We start from the raw sequence: 24,773 nt of genomic DNA, 5'->3' as shown, positions 1-24,773 counted from the left end.
AATAATTCTGAAATAAATAAATATCCAGAATTTCATTATATACTGTATATGTGTGTATATACACACACACACACACACAGTATAAATAGAATAAACTCTACATTGTTGTGATAAAAAGTAAATTTACAATATGATGGATAATGCTAAAGTACAATCTCTCCATGTTCAATGTGGGCTTTTCATTCCAAAATATACAAAATAAATAAAGAATATAACGCGGAACTCCATTTACAACACTTCACAACGCCTACTTGAAATGGTCTAACTTCAGGGCAGAAGTGAAAATGCTCAGTTGACAAATTTAGAGAATAAATACAGTATTTTCTATGTCTACACACTATACTGTACATACATTAAATAAATGGCTTATTTTTTCTTCTTTTTGTCCGGAAGGTGCTGTAGTACTTGATTTTGCTATTGCTCTTTCTCCTTATAATGGCGTCTCATCCAAAAACACAATATAACTTATTTTTCCTCTTATCTAAAGTACTACAATATTTATCCAAACGTGGACTGACAATTAAAGAGATCATCTGTTGCTCACCCCATTATGTGGCTCAGAAGCATTTGGTTAAACAAGAAAGCAGTTGTCAGTATGCATGTTATCGTGGGTTGTTGTGAGTCACTATGTCATTGTTTTTGGGGAGGTTTTTTGTAGTTTTTCAAATGCTAATTTCTGGTACTCACAGTAACACAAAGCTAATATCTTTAAACCCAGCATATCAGTGCAAAACCAACTGGATTTGATCCTCTTCAGTCAGAGGAAAAATACATTGCATTGGGCTTTAGGTTGAACAGACAGATACACAGACGTAACAGGATGGGTCTGCTGCTTCATTTAACTGATTGTCCACAGCATTCACTTGAATGGGTGTTATGGTTTTTTGGCACTAATGTACGTGATTATAACTCTCACACACCAAAGAAATACACTATACTGTACTTCCTTTTCTAATTTCCTAAAGTATTCCGCAATGCAAAAATAGATCATGGAAATCATACATGAAAATGTTCAATTTAAACGTAGGTTTGACAATCATTTTCACTATTTCTGTAGTCTTGGGTCAGTTTAGAAAGATATGAGCTTGTTGTGCATACAGTGTACTGATTTAGTAGTGATTGCCTCTGGAAAAAAGAACATCTGGGGTGTGAGGAAACAGTGATCGCGTGTACAGGACTTGTTAGTTAAAATACTCTTTGGTTAAATCTGATGAAACAACCCTTTGTTGCAACATTTATCATCACTGTCTATAAATACAAAAGGATGAATCATGAAAGAATCTGCATCTTAAGATGTTTGTGGTAGATGACTCATTAAAGGCTAAGTTTTATTCTGTACTTTCATGCTCAACACATTGTCCACATTTGTGTTATGTAGCTTTTCCTCATCTGGGAAGCACATCCTCTCCTGCAGCTAGCATGTAACTCAAAAAATCTTTCTGCAGGCTGCTAATGCTCCACACAGGGGAGCCATTGGATTATTATCAGAGCAGATCTACATATACCAACCTCTGCCACCTGTAGGAAATGAAAGTAACAGCAGCAGTTGGGACCTGCACAATGAACACATACTGATTAACATCTTACTGTTGGTGTTACTTTTTCTTGCCAACAGGCAGCACAAGTTGGAGTGGAGCTGCTGGCACTGCAGTGAAATGATACTGGCTGGGCTTGGTTTCAGGTGCTTTGGATCAATGACAGTGTTGTGAATCTATGCAAATATTTATGCACAAAACCCGAGATGTGTCTTTTTCTGACTATTCCTGATTGACCGGCTCCCACTTGTGGTTGGCCAGGATCATGCAGTGTCCTCTGATTGCAGACTGAGTCCTGAGTAAAAAGATGGGACAGCGTTAAAAGGTTCCTTGGCAATCCGACAGAGTGGGAAGTACAGTAAGAGCTGTTCTCTAAGCACGAGGCTCCAGCCTGTGTGACAGTTCAAACAGAGTCTGCTGATTGTCGATGATATGAAGATAATCAATGTAGGCTCGCACTTCTGAGCTGCTCTTCTGGGTGATGCCATTTCCTGAAAAGAAAATAATATATATATATATATATATATATTTACTATCCAGTTTGAAACAGCAGCATCCAGGACAACTTGTCTAAGCATTTTTCAAAGGAGCTTCTATTGACAATAACATTCAATATTGATTACCTGGTAAAAAATATATTCAATGCTGTAAGAAACGCGAATAACATCAGCTTTTGTCATCTTTAGATAATTTTAATCAAAAGATGTTTCCATATTTTGCAATAAGACATTTGTGTAAGTTTAAGCTTATTACATATGAAGATGTTACAGACAGTAAACTCAGCTAAATTGATTGTTTCATCACAAAGTTAAATGATCGTTTACATCATAGTTAGTAGTATAAACCCGATTTACACTACATAGAAATAGTGTATTTCAAAGAAAATATTAAAATGAACTGATTCTGTTCACAGATTTGGTTATTTAAAGTCAACCTCGATTTTATAATGACAAGAAGTTTAAGAAATGTTTTGGTTAAGTTACACCATAAAATGAGTACTGCATGATCTGAATACTGACCCATGTGATCTTTCTGACACTGTCTGATGAGCCGGACTGTGTCTGCTATCATGTGCTAGGAAACAAGATGAACATTGATTAAGCATGACATTTCAAAGTCAGCGCCATGATTTGTGCAGAGAAACATGCAGAAGCAGAAGCTTCACAGACTTACCAGCTTTTCAAAATTGACCAGGTTGTCATGAAATGTCTTGTTGCCTTCATGAATAAATGTAATATCTAAAAGAGATAAACACTGTTGATATTTGAGATAAAATGTTTCTGTATGTCAAATCTTGATATCTTTCAACGCTTGCCTCCTTTAGTTGGACTAGTTCTGTGGTATATAAGTGACATAGTAATGAGCGCACCTTTCAGTAGCAGAGGAAGAAAGGGGATCTTTGGCGCCTTCATCTTCTTGAAGGAGTCCCTGTAGGCCTTGTGGTTGAGCGAAGGATCCTGTGAAGACATTTTCAAAACGAATGAGTGCAATCCTCTGGAGGTAAATGTGTGTGCCTGTGCATGCATGCATTGTTAGAGCTGCAGCATTAAAGGCTAATGAACATCTAAAACACCTGATGTTTTGCCTGATGTTTACAAATTAAAAACATCTGTTTGTTTAACCACATACACACTGAAGCACGGTTTTATATTCCCTGTTATAACCTGGATTCATGTCACTGTTTTTCACTTAACGTCTTGTGAAGATATATACAGTGCAGTGTGTTGTACACACTGAGCAGGAATTACACTTACTGTAATTGTCTCCAGCTCTGAAAACAGCTTTTTGAATTTTCCAGGAATTTTCTGCAGGAACAAAATTGTTTATTTTTTCAGATGCTGTAACATAAACTTTTACTACAGACATAAATGTGGCACAGATCAATGATGCAAGAAGAGGAAGATCCTTACCTCCCATGTCTGACTGAGGCGGCTAACAGCTGCAGTGTTCAGGCCCAATATAATGGCAAAGAAACAGTGGAGGTTCCTCTGTGCTTTACAGCTATAAAATGTAAAAGGAGATGCAGTTTATTGAGTTGCCACTGGAGGGGGCAGTGCTCCCATGCATATCTTGACATCTCCCCTGAAGATTTGGGTCTGACATGTCGAAGTTGTAGTAAGAAGTGAGAGAAGCCAGTGTGTATATAATTATGATCAATAAATCTCTAATAAAATGTAGAATGACGTGAGTAAAGCTACTAACTGGGCAGCAATCTTGATGAACTTCTTAATGAGTTGTACTCTTTTGCAGAGCGTTGGGCACAGCAACACCTCTGTCATCACCCACAGCTGGACTTCATTGCAGCGCTGCAGCAGCAGCTCCAATGCCACTGTATGGCTACTGCTAGCATGGCGGTTGAAGGTGAAATAGACGAGCTCTTGCTGTAAAAAACAACAACAACACATTCTGACAAGTTGAGTACAGTCGGGTACCTGATGCTGAAAGAATGTCTTTAGTCTTTAAAAGTTAATAAGACTATTTAGACCTACAAGGCCCCTTTTAACGGCAACAAATTATGAATATGATTTCAGGCTGTGGGACAAACCTCATGCATTGAGTCAAAAATGGTCCAGTCAAAGTTGGTGAGAGCAACAGCCACGTCCCATGTGTTCAAACTGAGCATGCGAGCTGTCCTCTGTTGTAGCTCTGAGTTGTCTGTGAATGGGTTCTGAAAAGGGAAAGCAAAAGAAAAACAAGATTTTTCAGTTTTCTTTAGACATCATACCACCTCAAAGATTAACATGGGCATTCACAGACACCTTTGTGCTAAAGTTATTTCATGTTAGCAGATGTCAAGAGAAGGAGATAGTGGTTGAGGTAACACATTACAAAGATATCCCTACCAGGACTTCACCCAGGTCCTTCCTGCAAGCGTGCAGCCTTCCCACAGGCCGCAAAGAATCTGAGAAAACTCTGTCCTGAGGCTGCAGGAGGAGCCTTCCTGCGGGACAGAAATCATATCACAAACAGCAGAACACCATTAAAAATCTGTCAGGCAGTGTGTGAACAGCCATCAGTAGTTAGTGATAAGACTGACTGTGCCAGGCTCCACTGTGAGGAAGCCAGTCACCTCAGTCACTGATAACAAGAGACTGACTTTATAATAATGGACTTTAAGTGCTTCTCTTTTTTTAACTGTTGTAACTAGGGGGATATTAGATAATAATCTCACACATTCATGTCTGGGCTTAATATAGAACTCAGTAGAAAAAAGTATGAAATATTGTGAGAAAAGCACTAAATTGAGCTTAACATAAAATATTAACTTTTCATTTTTACTAGTGTTGTATATGATTCCAACAGGATAGGACAATATTGTTTCTGTTTCTCATTCCACATGATCTACAAGCATTAAAAATCATCTGTTTGTTTACTGTTGAACATAATGAAATAGTGTAGACTACAGTTAGAGTCTGACTTTCTGTCCAGACTGCCACTATTGTGAGGAGTTGTCATACTGGTGCACTTTAATGGAAGTAGTGGTGGTTGGTATATACTGCAGCTAGTTAGTTTGTATTATATTTACCTCCAGGATAAGTGACAGCCACTAGCACTAGTTCCCCCTGGGGGACATCCATCCTTTCTGCCACTGCCTGCAGCAGCTCCTGGGCCAGTATTCCAGCATGGACTCTCATGCCCAGGTATGAGTCAATGGTGATGTACACATGACACAACACTGCAACAGGACCAAAGTATTGTTTCAGTATGGCACAATACAGAATGCATAGCACTCATGTTAAGTACATTTAGTGTAAAACATTTTGGTTTAGCTATAGTCTATAGCAGTGGTAGGCAAATAGTGACCTGTGGACAAAATCTGGCCCTCCAGCAATGGTATTTCGGTCATATCCTTAAATTAATTCAAAGAAATAAACAAAACATATAGGCCTGCATTCCCACTGCAATGGTTAACAGCCCCCAGTGAACAATCCTAAAAATAAAAAACTGTCCAATGATTAAACATCAGACATAGACCAAAGCAGATTATTTTACTTTCTAGAGCACCTTCAGCCATAAAGAAACAAATTATCTGCAGTCTCGGGTGAAAATAATAACTTTTCCTGTCACTGATTGTGGTTTAACACTCCCTATTTAGTGGTGAGAAAAGCCAGTTTGGACTTATTGAGAAACAATACAGGAACAACACATGAAGGAAAGGATTTAACAAGGCTGCCGTGATTGATAAGAGGACCTTGAGCAAGGCACCTGACTCTCAACTGCTCCAGTGGAGCCTCTTGTTGGGATAGACCATGATTACTAAATCAGCTGATGAAGGTTAAAGGATTGGTATCTTAAAATAGAAAGTAATCCCATAAAACAGCTCAATTTAAATTAGATATTAACTGAGAAAATGTGTCTTTGTAATTTGGGTGAAACAGACCTTTAAAATAAAAATCTGATCCAATAAGACATCAATAAGACAATAGGAATTCATAAGTCACCAGTAAGGAATTTGCATTTCCAAACCCCTTCATTCATTCCCTGGAAAGATTCCCATTGTCATAATGTTCAGACTGAATGTCTCGTTTCAGCTTTGGAAACAACGTATGATGGGAGGAATGTGTGAAGGGTGCCATGTTTTCATGTTTTACAACTTACCTTCCTTGGTCTCGCTCTGTGTGCCCCTGGATTGAAGCCCGTTCTCCCTCAGGCTCAATTGGTGGAAAAGTGCTTTGCTCTAAAAGAGGGGAAATGCGTGGATTTTGACACACATTCATATTGCCTGAGAACACTGAGCGCTTTCGGCTCAACAATAAAACAATGTTTTCAGCAGGAAATGTGAGGACAATAAGCTCAAGATGTCACAGAGGACAACCGGCTCTGTTTATTAAAAAAAATATTTCTGTCTTAGTGCAAGATCTTTTTAATTACCTTTCTTTGAGGGGAATATTCATCCACCGCACTGGAAAAAAAGGAGGAATAAATCAGTAAAGCTCACCATCATGTGCCCACACAGGCACAAAAACATTTTGTTAGTTTGTCCTAAAAAGCAGATCTGGTGATTTTCCTCAGGCTGCAGCTATGTTTAGTACAAAAACAACTTCACCATCCACACAGTCTATAATCAAGGTAAAGTGGATGTACATATATACTCCAGTCCATTATTTAAGCTCAGTGTCAGGACAAGATTAGAGTGGTTAGGAGATTTTAGACCTTCCAACCTGATCCCTTCATTTAATCACCCTATTCTCATCAGTTAGGCCTGGCTAGCATGATGGATAGCTCGTTGTCCATTATCATCCCTCAGCTTTTACTGGGCTCTGCCTCACAATAGGCATGTTGGCACAAAGCCTGCCCTAAGGGATCCCCTCTCGCTGGCCAGCAGCAGTCCTGCGCTAATGAAAAACCTGATTCCCACTGTCATCTCAAAACAGAGCTTGTGATCCCTTACTGCTCGAAAAACACAGAGTCACTGCGGACATCAATGAGCTTAGTGTTGTGAATTATAATGATGCCACATGATGAAAGAGTGCAACAGAACGAGTGGTGCTTGCTTCCTAACCTTTCAGAAACATATGACTTTCTTTTGTGCAAAGGCCAGATGGAAATTAATGGGACCAAAGGATTTAAGAGTCTTCTTTCTGTAAAAAATGACACCTCTTAGCTTTTCACTGAGCAGCAGATTGCCACAAAGCAGTCAATCTTGTCCTCCCCCAGGGAGAGCCTGATTGTGAAAAGCTCATAAATAGTGGAGTATGTCAGATAGTAACACCTACACAAAGTCCACTGCTTTAAATGAGTGGGTGTTGTGGATCTCCCTCCCTGGATATAAACATGAATAAGACAGTGCCAGATACTGGAAGCAGAGTATCAGGCTGAATTATCTGCAGTGGTTTCTAATGGGCAGCAGGTTGGAGCATCCCCAGGGAGAGGATCTGATTGGAGGCTGTAGTTGAGGGAAAAGAAGGGGGACATGGGTGTGGCAGTATGTCTGGTGACTCTGGGTTGTTTACACTGTAACGCCAACAAGCCATTTGATGCTAATTTTTATTAATCCAAAAAATTGTAGCCAAGCAACAAATCAGACTAATATTATGATTCAGTGGGATGTGAGTTAAGATTCTGTTTTATGGAGAGTTTTAATGTACACCAATTATACATATACAGCACTTGATCTATGTGAATCACTAGTCTACACATACAAAACTTTAAAAGCTGAGCTGAGACTGTCTGATATAAAATATCATCCAATGTTAAGGTCAAACCATAACTTGAAAAGCATTGCTTTCTCTTAAAGGGCTCACAAAATGAAATATAGGAATGGAACAGTGCTCAATTAAGGATTTAGTGACAGATTAGGGGCAGACAGAACTAAATTTGATAAGTTTGTTTAATACTTAAAATAGGAGACATGTATTACAAAAAATACTTTTACTGCATTAAGCAATACATCCTAATCTGATAGTAGCTGAGTCACTGATGAGTTTTAGATAGTTATTCTGTTGTATTGTATATGTGAGTATGTAAACCTGTGTATGTGCGTGGATACATGTGCATAGATATTCTATATGCAGTATGTCTGTATAGCATAGCTAACATTTACTTACTGTCTGGAGTGTGCAGTTTGTTCAAACACCTTTTCATACATTGCTATTATTTCTTTCTGACAGAGATTCATTATTTTTTGTCTTGGGTATACTTTTGTTGTCAGCTTGTATTATAACTTATTTCAGCTTTATTTAAAAGACTGATATCAATTAAAATATACACAAAAACACTGAGTCGAAATGATCCTCTACTGTACCTCAATATCTTGCGAGGACAAAATTTGTGACAAAAAGGTGTGACAAACCTTCATGATTCAATACATGCATAATCATTTGGCAAAATCAATAGGATTTTTCTCCACAAAAGTCTTACTGAATTTAGACATTTGGCACAGTGTCTCCAAAGATGATAATTGTCAGCATTACTTTATGTATGCAATATTTTGTATTGAATCTGGATGTGTGTATTTTACAGCATGTATTTTCCATTAAGGCTATGGATTAAATAATATATGTGCAGTATTACTTAACAAGTCTGAAGTCATAATTGCCAAATGATGTGTATCACTGTGATTAGATACATGGATGTTTGACACCATGAAGAACCAGCAACAGTAAACAAGTGGAGGAGCAGAAACTTTTTTGCAGGTTTTTGATGTTTATTCCTTTTTCTCTTGGTAAAAATGAATGTCAGACTTTGACAGCTTGTCATTAATTCTCAAAAAGTCTGTATTTCCTCAATTTTGGGGATTCTTGACTAAAAAGCTCCATGACCTTTATATTTCCTTGCATAACACCCCAGAACACTGCATTTTCTCTTCAATCTCTGAAAGGAGTCATTGATGAGAAGCTAAATAAAGGCTATGAGCAGAGAAGAGGCTCTTTCTTTGTAGAGAGAGACTGGCCAGTCCCTCTGTTTCTTTTCAGATCTCCAACAGTCATAGTTGGTACTTAGTGTTGTACGCACCCAGACTGATATCAATAAATGCATTCATTTTCTTGCATGTTATAGGTTATTTATGTATGTATGTATGTATGTATGTATTGAATTATGCTCTCTCTAATTTCTTCTAATGACAAGCAAAGTAAGTCATTGTTTGGTCACTCACTGTCTGCGGTGCAGCTGGTAGAGTCTCTGCAGTTCCCTCACATCCTTCTCCAGGGCTGGGTGCTCATAAAGATCATCCAACACGTAACGGCACAAAGTCTGGAAGGAAATGTCAATTTTTCATTTTGTCCCCGTCACATCCACTTTAAGTTCCCATCACTACCAGCTTCCACCCTTTTTCCCTTGCGTGTTTCCTACCTTCATGAACAGTTTGACATGTTCGTCTTCTCTCAGGAAGTCTTTGCAGAGAGCCACCCACTGTGATACCATGTGCAGGACTTTTCGTTTCCTCTCCAGAGCCTCCTTCCTGTCCTCTTTCCCTCTGTGTCGCTTGGTGCAATAGGTGGGATTCGGTTAAGGCTTCAGCACAGATGGAATGATCAAATGCAGTACACAATATCATGCAGAGGAAGGGAGCCAATGTGTGTGATGTTTATTTAAGGATAAGTGGCAAGAGAGTCTGTTGGATGAACACAGTTGAGTGAAATGGGGCAGCTTTGAGTCAATAATTCAGACATGTTTTTGTGTTCATCTATTTTCTCTCTGCAGTATCCACAAAATAAGTTCATTAAATATGATTTTTTGTTATAATGTGCCTGTAAAAACTTGAAGGATATTGTCCCAGCAGTGCTTGACATAAATCACTGGTTGACATGAACACTGGGTAAGTTAGCAGAAAGTCATCCAGAAGTGTATCTGTAACGAGACATAGACACAAAAATACAGTAAGGTTCATTTTTAAGTAATTTTATGAAGAGTTTCACAGCTACTACTTCCACGGATTTAATAATACATAAAATATACTGTATCTCAGGAAAGATAGAGACTTAAATTGAAATTCTGTGCAGCTGATCATATGAGTCCTACATTTATAGCCTCATTAGGTTAACACTACATTACAGAATGCTCGGGGCAGGTACACCAGTGACCTTGACAACTATATGATTAATGTTGGCTGTGCTGCATTGAAATGGAGATGGCAGCTCACAGACTTGGCTTCAACATTTCCTATTCCATCTTAATAATACATATCAGTTAACAAGCTCTAAGCAGAGACATTTCAGGAAGCGAGCATAATGTGCAAGACCTTTCAATGACACATCATTCTTAATGGTCAGTCCTCGATAATGAGTTGTGCTGAAACCAGTGAGGATTCTTCCACACCGTTTTGCTCAAACAAGTTCAAACAAGCTGTTACCTGCTTTATCTTGAATCTCGCACATTTGCCATCGCGGGCTGTATCAGTGACGATAAGCCAATAATGTTAATGTGTAAGTTGACTCTCTCTGACCTCTGATGAAGTCTGTGTTTTCATTGTTATTATCTCGCTCACACAGAAGCAATCTGATATGGATGTTTAGCAATCATCCTCATGTGTTTACAGGCAGAATTTTCTGCCACTGTATCCTTGTATGATTTTTTTACACATGGGTGTTTCTGTAAACTGATTAAATCAAAGCAGTTGAAATAGATCAGATTTATTAACTGGAAGCTAATTTGTCAAGTTCCCATTACTTGAAATTCAGTCAGATCACCTTTTATCATTCTTACAATGATAAAAAAAAGACTAAGCCTGACTACTTTTAATAACGCAGCACTTTTAAAATGATTAAAATGAAAGAAATAATATATATAAAAATTGTACTGTTTGTTCTTATTAGATATAAAAAAAAAAGATGTGAAAACAAAAATTGACATGAAAATCCCTGAAATTCATTTCTAAGGCATAAGGAGAAAGACAGCAACTCCCAGACATGATGCCCCACCACAAACGAAAAGCTTTACAAATCCTGTTAGGGCAAACCTCCTTTCAACCCCTCTGTAAGTGTGCCCCACACCCAGAATTGTAAATTCTCCCTTTTAATTTCACAGTGGCTTCCCAGGGCCTTTGTGTGCGTTCTGGTCCCCTGACATCATTATGTTAATCCGTACAGAGCAGCTGTGGATGCATCACTCACTGCTTATGAGAGGTTACACATGTAGCCTCCATAAAGAATACACCAACACACCTTTACACAAAGCCAGACCCCCCCCCCCCCCCCCCACACACACACACACACACACACACAAACACAGACACCCAGAGCCACTCACACACGCTGCTCTATACTTGTGTATTTTCTCCAATCTATCTTAACTGAAATACTTTCTCATGAGTAACAGCTTGCATTCTACACCGCAGGCTGTACACTCGTTTTTTGAAGTTAGAAAAACTCAATAAATATTTAATTTTACAACCTAAAGTCACATTCTCAAGTTCTTCTTGGTAATACAGCAAACAAAACAGACACTGTACTGTGGGGTAAAGATTTAATCTAAACAATTTAGAAGACCAAAAAGCCTTGATGCATGGATTGTGCTGTATAAATAGTCTAATAGTCTATCCAGATGTTTTTTTGTGTGTGTTACTCTTAAACATCACACAAGTGAAAATGTTTATCATTAGCAATTGGCCCGGATCAGAGATGTGAATGTAGCATGTAGCTGGTATATCTCAAGTGTTAATCTGCTAGAGCTGTATTGAAATGTTCTGTGTTGACTCTGTTTCACAGAGCCTGGACTCTGCCACTCTAGCCAAAACAAATTTAGTTTCTTTTTCAGAGAAAATTCAGAATGGATTAACTGATCTAGCTCGTCAATCTATGGTGAAATCAATCAAGCTGTCAATCAAATTGCCAATCCTTTTTGCATGCCAATAAGCATTCGGGAAATTGATTGAAGCAGACTTGAAAAAAAAGCATGTTAATGTGTCACTTATTGGCTACAGCAGTTATTAGATGCCATCCTCTGGGTGTAAAAGCCTTATGATAAGAACATTATTTAAAATTAGATTTCTGCACACTTACAGTCATGGTTTCTTTTAAACTATAGATAACCATCAATATCTCTCCACATGGTGCATCACTGAAAGCTGGAACATCCTCTCATCACGAACACAAATGTTCCATTACATGTTTTCCATAGCTGGCAGTGTACAGTGTGAATCTGTGCAGAGCAGCAATCAATAGCTGCACTCATATTGGGCACAGGAAGGACAGCAATGCTGATCAACTGTGAATGCTTTCCCACAGAAAGACACCCCAGCATATCAGAGATCTGCGCAGGTTACCGTTTGCTTTTCCTCAAACATGCCTGTGGTGCTTTTTAGAAAAGTGCCATCTCTTGCAGAAAGACGTAAAGCTCCTCTGCATTCTTAATGTTGTGTACTGAATATAGATGCAAGCGAGAGCCACCATGAGGAGCTGAAATTGTCTTTCTAATGTGCTGCACTGGATGTAAGTCATAAACACAACATCAATATTCTGCTGCAATCATCAGTCATGTAGCTGCACGATCTGTCTGAGCCATCCTTGAGAGACAGACCAAACATGGCAGCTTGGTAGATGCTTAGATAAATCTATTTTTGATGAAATCAAGGATCCCATGCCATCATATTTCTAGTGAGCTGCATTTCCAAGGGCACACTAAGTAGTAGCACTAAAGCATAGTGAGTTTCTGTATTTGCACAGAGAAAACCAAGGCCAACAGGAGTCATACTATTAAACATAATGAGTACAGATCAATTGCTTTTTAGGACTCAGCTCATTCATTCTCCTCCTCAGATCTCAGGCTCTTTGACCCCGGAACATCGCTCAGCATCTTACCTTCAATACATTCACTGCAAGGTGAGCTAATGGTGAGTGATTCATCAACAAACCACTACTGACTGACCATATAGGAAGTTAAAAGGTACAGATGGGTTTGTCGTGAATACACAAACTGAAAATTAGAGGGATGTCTTACCCATTTGCCAAATTATTTACCTCTACGTTACACTTGACATTCATATTAGATACTCAATTATAGCAATAAGATTTACCATAAAATGCAACTTTATGATGCATGGAAAATGCACCATATTGCAACTGCAGGCACATCTCCTTAGAGGACATTTAGATCAATTTCACTCACTTCCTCATCACAATGAGTAATTATCTCTAGTATGAGGTTAGCCTGCCTCCAGTGAGAGATCATCTGTGACCATTTCCATCTCCCAAGAAAAACATGCATTCCTCTTCTTCTCTTCCCTCTCGTTTACAGTGCTCATCCTTTCTCTCCTTGTGTGTGCTTCTGCCTGCAATCATCATTTCTCACCGAGCTATCCTCCCAGCTTCAGCAACAGAGTCTCCTCTGCCTTGGCAACAGTGTCACATTATGTACCTGCTGTGAAGAGAGGAAATGTGTTGATTTGTTGTCGCCGTGAAGCAGGACTGTGTGTCTGTTACACTCTCACTCAAAAGATATGAGTAACCTCTATCTCTTATCTCACTTTTAAATGAACAGGCTCTAACTTAGTGGCAGTCTGGGAATGATATCACATGATTAGCCTAGTAATATTGCTTGGGAGGAGGGATGGGGGAGTGGGTGTGGGGCTGCTGGGAGAGAGGCGGGGAGAGGAGAAAGTAAAAAGGAAAGTAAAGGGAGCTATCTTTCTCTGTCTCTTTCTATCTATCTCTCACCAACATCACCAACAAAAACATCAAAGGAGCAGACCACCTTAAAAATGCTTCTCATAAAGTCTACTAACTGAATATTTTTATACTTACTTTTTTATATTTGCTCTCTTATATACAATAATTCATTATTTACACAGTAACAAAACGCAGTAATGACAAAGGGGGTGAGAAGGGCAGGACATTAAAGTCTGAATGCTAACCTGACTCTTTTCCCTGTGTTGTCCCCTGGTCATCGTCCAGCGTCAGGTCATTCAGCAAGTGCTCCAGGATCTTCTCAGGGGTCCCTGACACTACCATGTACCTGTCAGACACAACAGAGTCAGTGGACGAGTCCTCCTCGATAGAGGACAGTGAGCGACTGCTGCTCCATTCCTCCTCTCCCTCTGTCCCCTCATCATCTATATAGCGAAAGTAGGGGACGTCAAACGTGGGCATAGTCAGTGGCTCTGCCCGGCTGGTGCTGTCACTGCTGCTCTCCTCGGAGCCCTCCTCGTCATCCTCGTCCTCCTCCTGCTCCACCAGGGCAGCATGCAGCAGCCTGCCCTCCTCCTGTCGCAGGTTCTGGAGCTGCTGTCGAGAGCCCATCCTTACAGAGTTCCTGTGCCCTCACACCGGCAACGTTGCCGTGGTTACTGCTGCATGCCTCCTTTACCCATCCATCCATCCATCCACCTGCAGCTGCTACAGCCTGGAGTCCACTGCTGTCTATCCCTCACTGAGGTATCCTGGTATATTCACGACTAAAAAAGCTTCTGTATGACTTGAATGGGAAGGCAGCCAGCTGAGCTCTGCCTCACAGTCTCATGCTGCTCACATATATGTATTTAATGTAGTTGTTTATGTGTAGGGAGTTGTGATGTAAGCATGTCTGAGTGAGTGTGTGATCCGGAGAGACAGAGAAGGAAAATGATGAGAGGGAGAGTGCTGTAGAGAGAAATAGATAGTGAGAGAGGGAGGGAATCTAGAGAGAAGGGGAGTGGAGAGGCTTACCTCCTGTTCCTCGCCTCCTCTCTCCCTCCTCCCCTCGCTGATGCAGAAAGGGCTGGCTGCTCTGACGACATTCTCTGGAGAACGAGCGCATCGTGGACTCCCTCGTCACTCTGGGGCTATGGAGGGAGAGAGGAGGAGGGAGGGAGGGACTGTGTTATCACCAAGGAGATTCCCCTGTATTTTCTCCCACTCACACCAATCACCACTGATTTCCATCATAATACTCTGTCAGAGCCAGTGCTATAAATGAAAGAGAATTTCCATATATCATTATTCAGTCCTTATCAGTGGAGCCCATTCAGGGATTAACATAAAAGCCTCATACATATTTTAATTACCGATTCCTATGTTGAGCGTATTAAATTATGGGTGGTATCTTGAGACAATCTATTTTCCAGCCATCACATGGTTAAACTGAAGAATGGTTTAGTGGTTCAGAATTTAGTTTAGAGTTTAACTCACATGCTAGGTCCTAGTCTTTTGGGGTGCTATGAAGGATAAATTTCGCTTCATGCCTGAGCTGTCTCCCACTTACTTTCTCTTTCTCAGTCTATCTGTCTCTTTGTCTGTCTTCCTCTCTTAGTCATGCGGTCACACAATGTCACCCATTCACCATGTTATCAATCTTTCAGAACCACAGTGAGAGACAGTAAAAGTCCTTCAATTTGTCACCTCTATCCCGCTCTTAAAATCACCAGGTTAGTAGGCCAGGCTTCGCTTTAATGTAACATATCTACCGCTCATCAATACCATGTCAGTTTAAAATGTTATGGGCTGAAATGAATAAAAAAACACACACAGACACAAAAAAATCAACTTCCATTAGTTCTTTCCGATCAATTTTTTTGTATCCAAAATAGTGAAACATGCCCACAGTAACAATTTCCCAAAGCCAAAGGTGACTTCCTCATACTACTTGTTTGTCTAACTAATAGTCCAAAACACACAATTATTCAATTTACAATGATATAAAATGCAGAGAAGCAGTAACTCGTCACATTTTAAAAAACGAGAAAATGCCTTAAAAGATGACCAGATTGTTGATGATTAATTTTTACATCAATTGACCAATTGTTTAATCAACTGTTAGGATATATTTAATAGAAAAAATCCCTGAACTGAACTTTTTTAGCCCTATCTTTTTAACGCAATGCCTTGTTACAGTCTCTCTGAAGCAGAAATATTGTGGTGGCTGCTTGACAATGGAGGGTCTGGATAAGAGATATTGGTCTTAATGAGGAGTTCACTGTATGGTGCACGCACACGCATCACGCATCACGCATCACGCATCAGCTCCCCACCTCTGCCCCCATCTCCTCAGCCATCAGTCAATGCAATACAAGCCTCTGTGCATGCAATTAGCCAGGCAGACAGGCTGGAAGTGGTTGCAGTTTTCTGCCTTAATTGCTTTTTGCACAGAAGCATCCAGGTCCCTTCAGTTAAGCATGACTTCCTAGCACATTAACACTTAATAGTGTACATATAGTGCACACACAAACAGACATAAGCAAAACAACACACAAACACACTATACAACACAATATAAACACATAACTGCATCGTGGTGGGCCAAGATTTCAGCATTCACATTACGCAGTCGAGCAGTGACGTCTATAAACAGCAGATATTTTCAAACCAAGAGAAAGGACCATTAATGGCAATGGGTGCTGGCAGTTTTTTGGCCTTTTTTTCTTTTTACATTGAGAATCATTGCTCTCTTTTTCAGTAACGCCCTGATCACATTCACACAGTTACAGATTCATACCTGGAAGCTGCCCAGTACAACTACAGTCCGATCTGCTGGCCACTGAGCTGAGTTGAACTGAGTTGGAGTTAAGAGCCTTGCTCAGGGGCACCTCACTGGTAATGAGGGAGGGGCATTTTCCCCACCCAGATTTATTCTGGTGGTATGGGGAATCAAACCAGTGACCCCCCGTTCACAAGCTTGCTTCTATAACATTTAGGTCACCACTGCACAGTGTACCTTCAGTGTTGTGATAATGAATTTACATGTCTCTCAAAGTGACAACTTATTAACTTATTCCTTCTTTATCTCAATATAAAAACACACACACACACACACACACACACACACACACACACACACACACACACACACACACACACACACACACACACACACACACACACACACACATAGAGATGTAAAGAATTGCTGTCATGGACTTAAGAGTAAGAAAAGACCAAATTATCCTGTCACAGGACCTAATGATGTAATGTTAGGGGCGTGACGAAAAGCAACAAGAAAATTCCCAGAAAGGAAAGGCTGCACTGATTAGCTTCCTGCTTCTTGGGAAAAAGACATTGGTGTTTCTATCTTTATCGAGAAATGACGTACACTGTGTGCTCTAAGCTTCATGACAGACATCCAAATATGCAGTTTTTGTCCTACTAAGCATGACACCACAGCAATTAACAGTGTCTAAGTGTACTGCTAACGGGTCAGACTGCAAACAAACCTTTCCTCACAATGAATTATTGATCCAGCCTCTGCTGCTGCAGGCCACTGCTCAGCGTGCACTGGGCATTGTGGTTACCAGTGTCCCAATGCAAAAATAAAAAAACAATTAGGCCTCCAGAGTGAATGCTTGTAATGTGAAAGGGTGCCTCGGCCACACAGATCCAACCCCAGCCTGGAGGTGACCTCGACTCACAGCTACCCCTGAGGTCCTCCCAACGATTGACATCATCAGCAGAAGAGTAAACCCTACTTATCAGGCCTCTACACAAAGTTATGTCCCCTCAGTGGTTTACTCTGTCTTTCAGGGTTCCAGATGCATTCCACTGGCTGGATGAACACTTTATGTCTGCATGTCTCTGCGCTGCAGCAGCAGGTCAGGCATGAATGGTATGGAACACTTAAAGGGACCTGGAAGGTGTCACTGTGTACTGACAGGGTGCAGATTTGGTTTAAATTACTCTGAAGGAAGAGAGTGGATCATATGAAATGGGAAGAAAAAAAATAACATGACCAAGCATTCGTACATCAATGTTTTCAGAGAAGCCTTTGATGCTGATGCACTCTATCATCTCCAAAAGTAAGCCACTGAAATTTCTCTTTTCATGCAGTTAAGCTCTGATAACACACTGCAATCAAGAATATGTGTTATTTTGTAAAATATTTGCACATAAACAATGCTATGCTTCACGCACTTGCAAAAACCAGCAGTTCTATGTTCTAATCAGTTGTGGGAAGCAACACAAAGTAACCTCAAATTACAAGTAACTAGAAACTCTCAGTAAACTATTTAATTTAAACCAGTTGACCTCTGAACTATCACAGGACTTGTTTGATTAAAGGAGATTGCATAACACTCACTCACACTCACTCACTCTCTCTGCATCAGAATCTCTCACACATCACACAGGGAGTGCAGCCGACTGTATATTAAGCATCCCTGTTTCCACCAGCTGGGATTTAACTTATTTATGAGCTCTTTGATGTCTGGGATTAGATATTTATATGAGTCACATGTAATATGTGCATTGTAGCATCATTGGATTATTGTAAACCATTTTATAATCTAGACAAACTGCTAGATAATCTCACATATTCTTAATATTTCCAGATAATGTGAAGTATTAAGTACAAGGTCAGTATATCTGGCTGTTAGGATTACACAAATGACAAAAACACACATGCCATTGGTACACTTAATTTTCCAGTCTTTGAATTCACAATATAACAAACTTGGCACAATGTTTGTTACGAAAACAAAACAAAGGTACAACAGCTCATTGTATTATGCAGCACTAACATTTGATCATATGCAGGACATCTAGCCCAGTGCTTGGAAAAAAGGTCAGAGACCTGATGAACTGGAATCCACCCTGAAACCACACAATGTCTTGGCATGGCAGTCAGGCCTGGCCCACTTGGGTTGACTCTTCCTGCCATTGTTGTACAGTTTAGCACACAGCTGGCAGGAAGGGAGAAGTTGAGCCCACTATGAGGTCAGCCAATCAAATGTCAGTTAACTGCCAGATGATGTAATGTTTCAAAAGAAGAGTGCAGGTTATACTGAACATACGTGACACATAGTTACCTTTTCAATAATGACAGGCTGCAGTAGTACGACTCTGAAATGAAACCCTCCTGAAACATGAAAATGCTGCTGTACTGACAGAGCTTGATTGCATTCTTAGTATGTTCATGTTTGTACATTTACGTTACGCTAATGACATTGAGAAAAAAGTTACTGGCGGCAAAATACAAATAGATAATTACAATAGATACAGCGCATTTATAATGGGAAATGTTATGCATACAGTATGAATGCAATGCACTTTACATAATACTGTTGAGATATCTTCCAAGTTTTATATCTTGTTTGCTGTGGTCTAGAGATTAGTATTGGTAAAATTAATTGAAGACAGCTTTTCCTATTCTGGAGGGAATCTAAACAACAACATAATCTCCAGAGAAAGTAGGGGCATTATAGAACATATAGAGCCCAATAAAAACAAATTATCATCAGTTTGATGAATTGGACACTACAGGGGGTGCAATAAATGATGCTTAGACACAATGCTCACACAACAGCAGAATAAAACATTACATTATGGTCCAGAGTAAAATTAACTATCTTATGTGCTCTGGCTGAATATAAGGAAGTAAGTTACTGAGTGGCATTCATAATGAAATAAAGAGGACTGGTAAGTAACTTGACTGATGATTTCACTGTGACTGGACCAAAGATAGCTGTTCAGTGGAATGTAGTGCATAATTTCATGCTGAGTCACTGTTTCCATATTAGTCCATATACATGTTTAACTTGTAAAAACAACAGAATGTTCTGACTGCAGCAGTGTTATGTATCTCACCTCACTTGTCCTCTCTGGGCCCTTGCTGTGACTCTGCAAGAAGCGGCAGCCATCCTTGGCCAGTCTCTGGACCATCTCCAGTCTGGACAGGTCCTCCTTGTCATGCAAGATGCACATGCTCCCCGGCTGTAGCACAGGGGACACAGAGAACATGTACCTCAGGCCACAGTCCCACGACATCGCTGCCTTACAAACCTCTGGCTGTCTACCAGGCAAAACAGCAGAGCTCCTGTCTGTGAGCTTACACTACTCTTACAAATGAGGAGGTGAGTAGCTCAAAAATCCTGTGTGTTTCTCTGTGTGCTGTCCAGGTAAGTTACATACTCCTCTGTCACTGCAGCCAAAGTAAAATCTAGACGATATGTGCCTTGATCAGCTCTGTAGCTTTGTAGCAGAGAGAGAAAGACATGCAGGAAAAATGTCATAGTTTAGACTCCCAAGTGTCTGTGTGTTTTGCTTTATAGGGAGTGAATGACAGACTCCCTCTCTCCGTCCTCCCCCTGCCTTTCACCACTGGGGAGGGGAGTGAGTTAGGAACACAGTGGGCTCAGGAAACATCTGGCGAGCTGGACTGCCCCAAAAAGGAAGTTTCGAAATCTCACGAAAGCAGGAGAAAGCAGGGTACATTGCATTGGAAGGTCAAACACTTGTTGGGCGTGAGATGTGTTCAGTGTGTGTGTGTCTAGGTTTAAGGTCATTTGGGCACAAGCACAAAGGTGATACAAAATGTTCTGTTATATCAGTAATACAAAAACTGAATGTCACCTGTAAGTAGACTCTAGCATAAAAAGTATACACGTCACAGACTTATTGTGAGTAAACTGTCCAGATATTCATCACACAACAAAGGAAAGAGATGGAGAGAGAAAGAGGAAACAATTAATGCAGACACACATTTGAATGTATTATGTGGAGCAGTTTGTGAAAAAGAACAGTATGTCTCCACTTGTCACTTGTTTAAAGAGCAGAATGATAATAACTGTCAAGAGTCTTTGATAACTGCTGAAACAATTATGTGATGATCAGTTAACAGTGTGAAAAAAACAAAAACATTTACTGTTTCCAGCCTCTCAAATACAAGACAACAACATCGTGCACTCTAGGAAACTGTAACAGATGTCCATTAGTATATTTCATATTTGGTGATTTCTGCAACTAAGTATTATCTACATTTACCATTAATCATTTAATCCGATGCTTATTTTCTTGATTCGGTGTGTAAAATGTCAGAAAATAGTGACAATGTCCATCAACGTTTCCCAGACTCAAGGTGATGATATCAATTTGCATCAAAACGCAAAGATTTCATTGCACAAAGAAAATAATCAAATCTTCACATTAGAGAAGCTGGAACCAAAGAATATTTTTGTCTAAAAATGACTTAAACTATTTATTGATTATTAAAATAGTTTCCAATTATTTTTGGCTGATCCGCTAATTGATTTATTGACAAATTATTTCAGCTCTTTACTGATTAATTGTAAATTCATTTGATCGAATAATAAATAATGAAAATAATCCTTGTCATAGCCCTAATACCAGCTATTTTTCAAACTAGGTAAGCTACAGTGCAGCCTTAAAAGTAGCCTGTAGAGTTTTGTGACCACTAGAGGTGATGTATAGCAGTGTTTTGTTAAACTGGTTCCCATATCTTGTGTTCTAAGCACAAAGCGACCGTTTCTATTAAAGATCAATGCATTGTCAGACATTTGCTAATTAAATTCAACTGGTCAGTAAGATTAGAGTAGTAACAGATTGACCAGTGTGATCTTACCTATATTGACCAGGGAAAAGCAAGGACATTAATTTTCCATATGAACACTTTATCTATTATCGTTATATCTTTTTTCTCTCTGTCAGCAGTGTGATGCTTGACTGAGTCCTTGCAAAGCCATTCAATTGTGCTGCTGTTTAAAACTGCTGATACAGCACACTGCCGAATGAGAAAAGGTCCTCATCTCTAGGTGCTGTTTCTCTTTCATGTGAGGTTGAGTCCCATCATTCAGCTGTGCTCTCTTGTTCTTTCCAGGTAACTGATTGGGAAGATGCCCATTGCCCTTATGTACAACATATGCCTTTAGAAGTCTGCACAACTTCAGCTAAGTAATTTCCTCCCTTAACTGGTAAATGGAAATTCATTATAGCTGGGGTCTCAATATTCACAGTGAGCTGATTAAGCATTGCTTATCAATTCAACTTCATCAACTGATGTTAAATAATAATAAAACAAACAAGAACTATTACAATTGGCTCTGCAGTATTGACTTTTATTGACCCTAACCCTTTTACCACATCTGTATTTTTAACCTTTTCAGATAGTAAAACCTGCCACTACTGTAAATTACTGTCTGTCTAAATGTTATTCTATATTATTTCACTATGAGAATGAAGCAATGGAAATAAATGGCCCTGAATATCTAAACCACCACATCTTCCTTGCTCCACATCCCCTGCTCCTTCCCAGTGAGCATCCCGTAGTTAGACAAAGCCAGGAGGACAACTTAAGCTTTAATGTGCTACCCCTGACCCAGTTTCCCAAGCAAATGAATTTCAAAGTGAGTGTGCCTAAAGTCAGATGTGTTAGTGTACTAGTTTTAAAACTGCTGCCTTTAATCAGGCAGCACCATGACAACCATCGGTGGTACACTGGTACAATAGGCCTGCAGCATTTCAAAAGAGTGACGAAACTCTATTTAGCTTGTTACAGTACTCCATTTCAAAAATAGTACAGTATTTCAGCTTCTGTACAATCGCCTAGAAATGGAAGATAATAGACCACAGAAACAATGACATCACCACTAATGAACGATACTTTCACGGTTAATACTTGGTGTGTTTTTTAAGCACACATCAAAATTAGGCTACATGAGAGCAATGTGATATTGTTCTTTCAGGCATGGGGGCTAATTTGACAAGGCAGTATGAAGTGCAGTCATGCCTATAAGGGGGTGTTAAATGGAGCATAACAACAGCATTGTCCCCAAGTAAGCTAGGATAGACTTTTCTAGACTTATTCCTCAATTATCCAATTAGTAAGAAAAAAAAATCTATCTGCTGCAATAAAGAAGATTTTAAACCTGTTTTCTATGTTGCAACTCTTTACAGCTGGAAGTAACATGTTGCCAGTTTAGACCAACACCTGTACCTAATCCTATTTTCATTATAAAAAAATTATAATGTTCAGTTTTTGTTAAAAATGTGTTAAGAGGGCTGTTGCATTCAATACCCTTCATTTATAATTGCAAGAAACCTTTATATGAAAAACAACTGAATAATAAAGGAAATAAGAAAACAGACATTTAACATAAGTATAAGCTTTAATAAATTGGTGGTGCGTCATCACTGTCACTTCCGGCTACTATCTTTGTTTGAACTTTTGAGAAAGACTATACTGTCAGCACATGTCTTCAAGGAACCTGGGAATGTATTAAAACATTGGTAAGTCTTATCAAATTACATCTATTTTAGAGATTTGACTTTTGAGGAACTTATTAACGCTAGCGCTGTAAGCTTCAGAAACGATGCGGTTTGCTACTAGCAAAAAAAAAAAAACAACTTCTTAAACATTTAGCAAATAACACTGAAAGATACTAAAGAACTGCAGCGACAAATTAACTTACTTCTTTCTTGCTGTCCTTCAACTTGATATTTATATTTTCCAATTTGCGTCCATGCTTCTACCATTGAATGCTGCTGGGGAGGGTTAAAGGGATAGTTCGGGTTTCTTTGTGAAGTGAGGTTGTATGAGAGGTAGTTATCCATGGTCATGGTGTATTACCTGAAGTAAGTTTGGATTGGCTTGCTCTGTGTGGCACAGAAGCTAAGCAATGTACTTTTGTGGACAGGGCCAGCGGCAAAACATGTTTAGCCACCTTAAAAAGGCCCTCCTAAAATATAATTCACACCAGTTTAAATGTACAGTATATGTAGATGTAGTCTGACAGCCCTCTCCTTTGGTACTAGAGGTTCTTAACTGCATGCCATACATTGTGCTACAACAGCACTTTCTGACCCAAAGTAAGGGTTTCCTCATTGCGGTGAACCCATTATCCCGCTAGAAAAATGTAATATCACTGTGTTAAAATGTGCTAATTATACATTGAAGGTACAACATGGGGCTTGATAGAAGCTAATACAGCAATTTACAAAAGCTGCAATAAAGCAGTTAATGTGAAGCATTTTTTACATTTTGCAGCTGCAATAGAGTCGAGGTGCCTATTACCATTAAACTTGGCGAGTCACTTGAGCTTGGCACAACTGGCACCTTACCTAAGTGAAGTACCACTGAGAGAACATTTTTACTTCCAACTGGGAAGGAATTTATTACCCTATAGAAAAATGAATTAAAATGATGTAGGCTAAATCAGGGAAGCTGTATTGCCTGATGTATTTATCAGATGTAAAATGAAATCCTGACACAAAAGATGATAATGGCCCACCAGAAAATGAATGAAAGTTTATTAGTTAGGGCCCGAGCGGCGACTGCAAGTCGCCTGGCGAAAGCCCTATTGAAATTGTAATGTTTATTATTAGGGCCCGAGCGGCGACTGCAAGTCGCCTGGCGAAAGCCCTATTGAAATTGTAATGTTTATTATTATTATTATTATTATTATTATTATTATTATGCCGACATTTCGTGCCCCAATTTCGCCCCTTTCCCAAATGCGAAAATGCTTATACTTTTGCACGGACGTCTGGCCTCATCCGAAATTCGATATTTTTGGGTGGTCGCACATGGTCGACGCAGAATACAAAGTCCAAAAATGCCCATAGGGAATTTTGCTAACTTTGTCCTATGCTCACAAAATTCGGTACACATATGTATTATACCCACATATGCAAAAAAGCCTCTTGACCTCATGACCTCAACCCAACAGGAAGTCGGCCATTTTGGTTTTGATTTTTCCCGCCTAAAATTAACTCCTCCCACAGCGTTCGCCCGATCAAGTTCAAATTAGGTACGCAACATCTCCAGACCTAGCTGAGCTTAAGTTGTGCTCTGCGCATCCGTAGGTCAAAGGGCGTGTCTGCCAGGGCTCAACTAACTTTGGCGTGCTCGCCATGTACATACGAGTGGCTCTCACGCCCACATACTTCATCCAAGTATTATTAAATATGATCAATCTGTCTTTACTGACAGGATATGTACCACAGTCTTTTAAAGTAGCTGTCATTAAACCACTTCTTAAGAAGCCAACTCTTGATTCAGAGGTTCTAGCTAACTATAGGCCCATATCGAACCTCCCCTTTGTCTCTAAGATCCTCGAGAAAGCAGTTGTTAATCAGCTGTGTAACTTTCTAAATAATAACA

The 24,773-nt window shown here is 39.6% G+C and overlaps 1 protein-coding gene across 1 annotated transcript; it reads right to left on the bottom strand.

Annotated features, from left to right (window-relative positions):
* Window positions 1-1,769: 1,769 nt before the first annotated feature.
* On the bottom strand, window positions 1,770-19,876 carry LOC133983062 (rap guanine nucleotide exchange factor 5-like). The gene is made up of 18 exons (XM_062422003.1): window positions 19,463-19,876; window positions 14,618-14,733; window positions 13,828-13,928; window positions 9,749-9,827; window positions 9,330-9,474; window positions 9,133-9,230; window positions 6,408-6,438; window positions 6,135-6,213; window positions 5,062-5,211; window positions 4,379-4,476; window positions 4,081-4,203; window positions 3,738-3,916; window positions 3,446-3,536; window positions 3,290-3,340; window positions 2,905-2,992; window positions 2,709-2,773; window positions 2,555-2,609; window positions 1,770-2,026 (listed from the first exon to the last, which is right to left on the bottom strand). The coding sequence occupies exons 1-18, from the start codon at window positions 19,640-19,642 to the stop codon at window positions 1,908-1,910; spliced, it is 1,848 nt and encodes a 615-aa protein (XP_062277987.1). The 5' UTR covers window positions 19,643-19,876; the 3' UTR covers window positions 1,770-1,907.
* Window positions 19,877-24,773: the final 4,897 nt, after the last annotated feature.

The sequence above is a fragment of the Scomber scombrus genome, chromosome 7, assembly GCF_963691925.1.
Source record: "Scomber scombrus chromosome 7, fScoSco1.1, whole genome shotgun sequence".
Taxonomy (NCBI): Eukaryota; Metazoa; Chordata; class Actinopteri; order Scombriformes; family Scombridae; genus Scomber; species Scomber scombrus.
The sequence above is the reverse complement of the archived record's forward strand: the minus strand, read 5'-3'. Positions and strand labels throughout refer to the sequence as shown.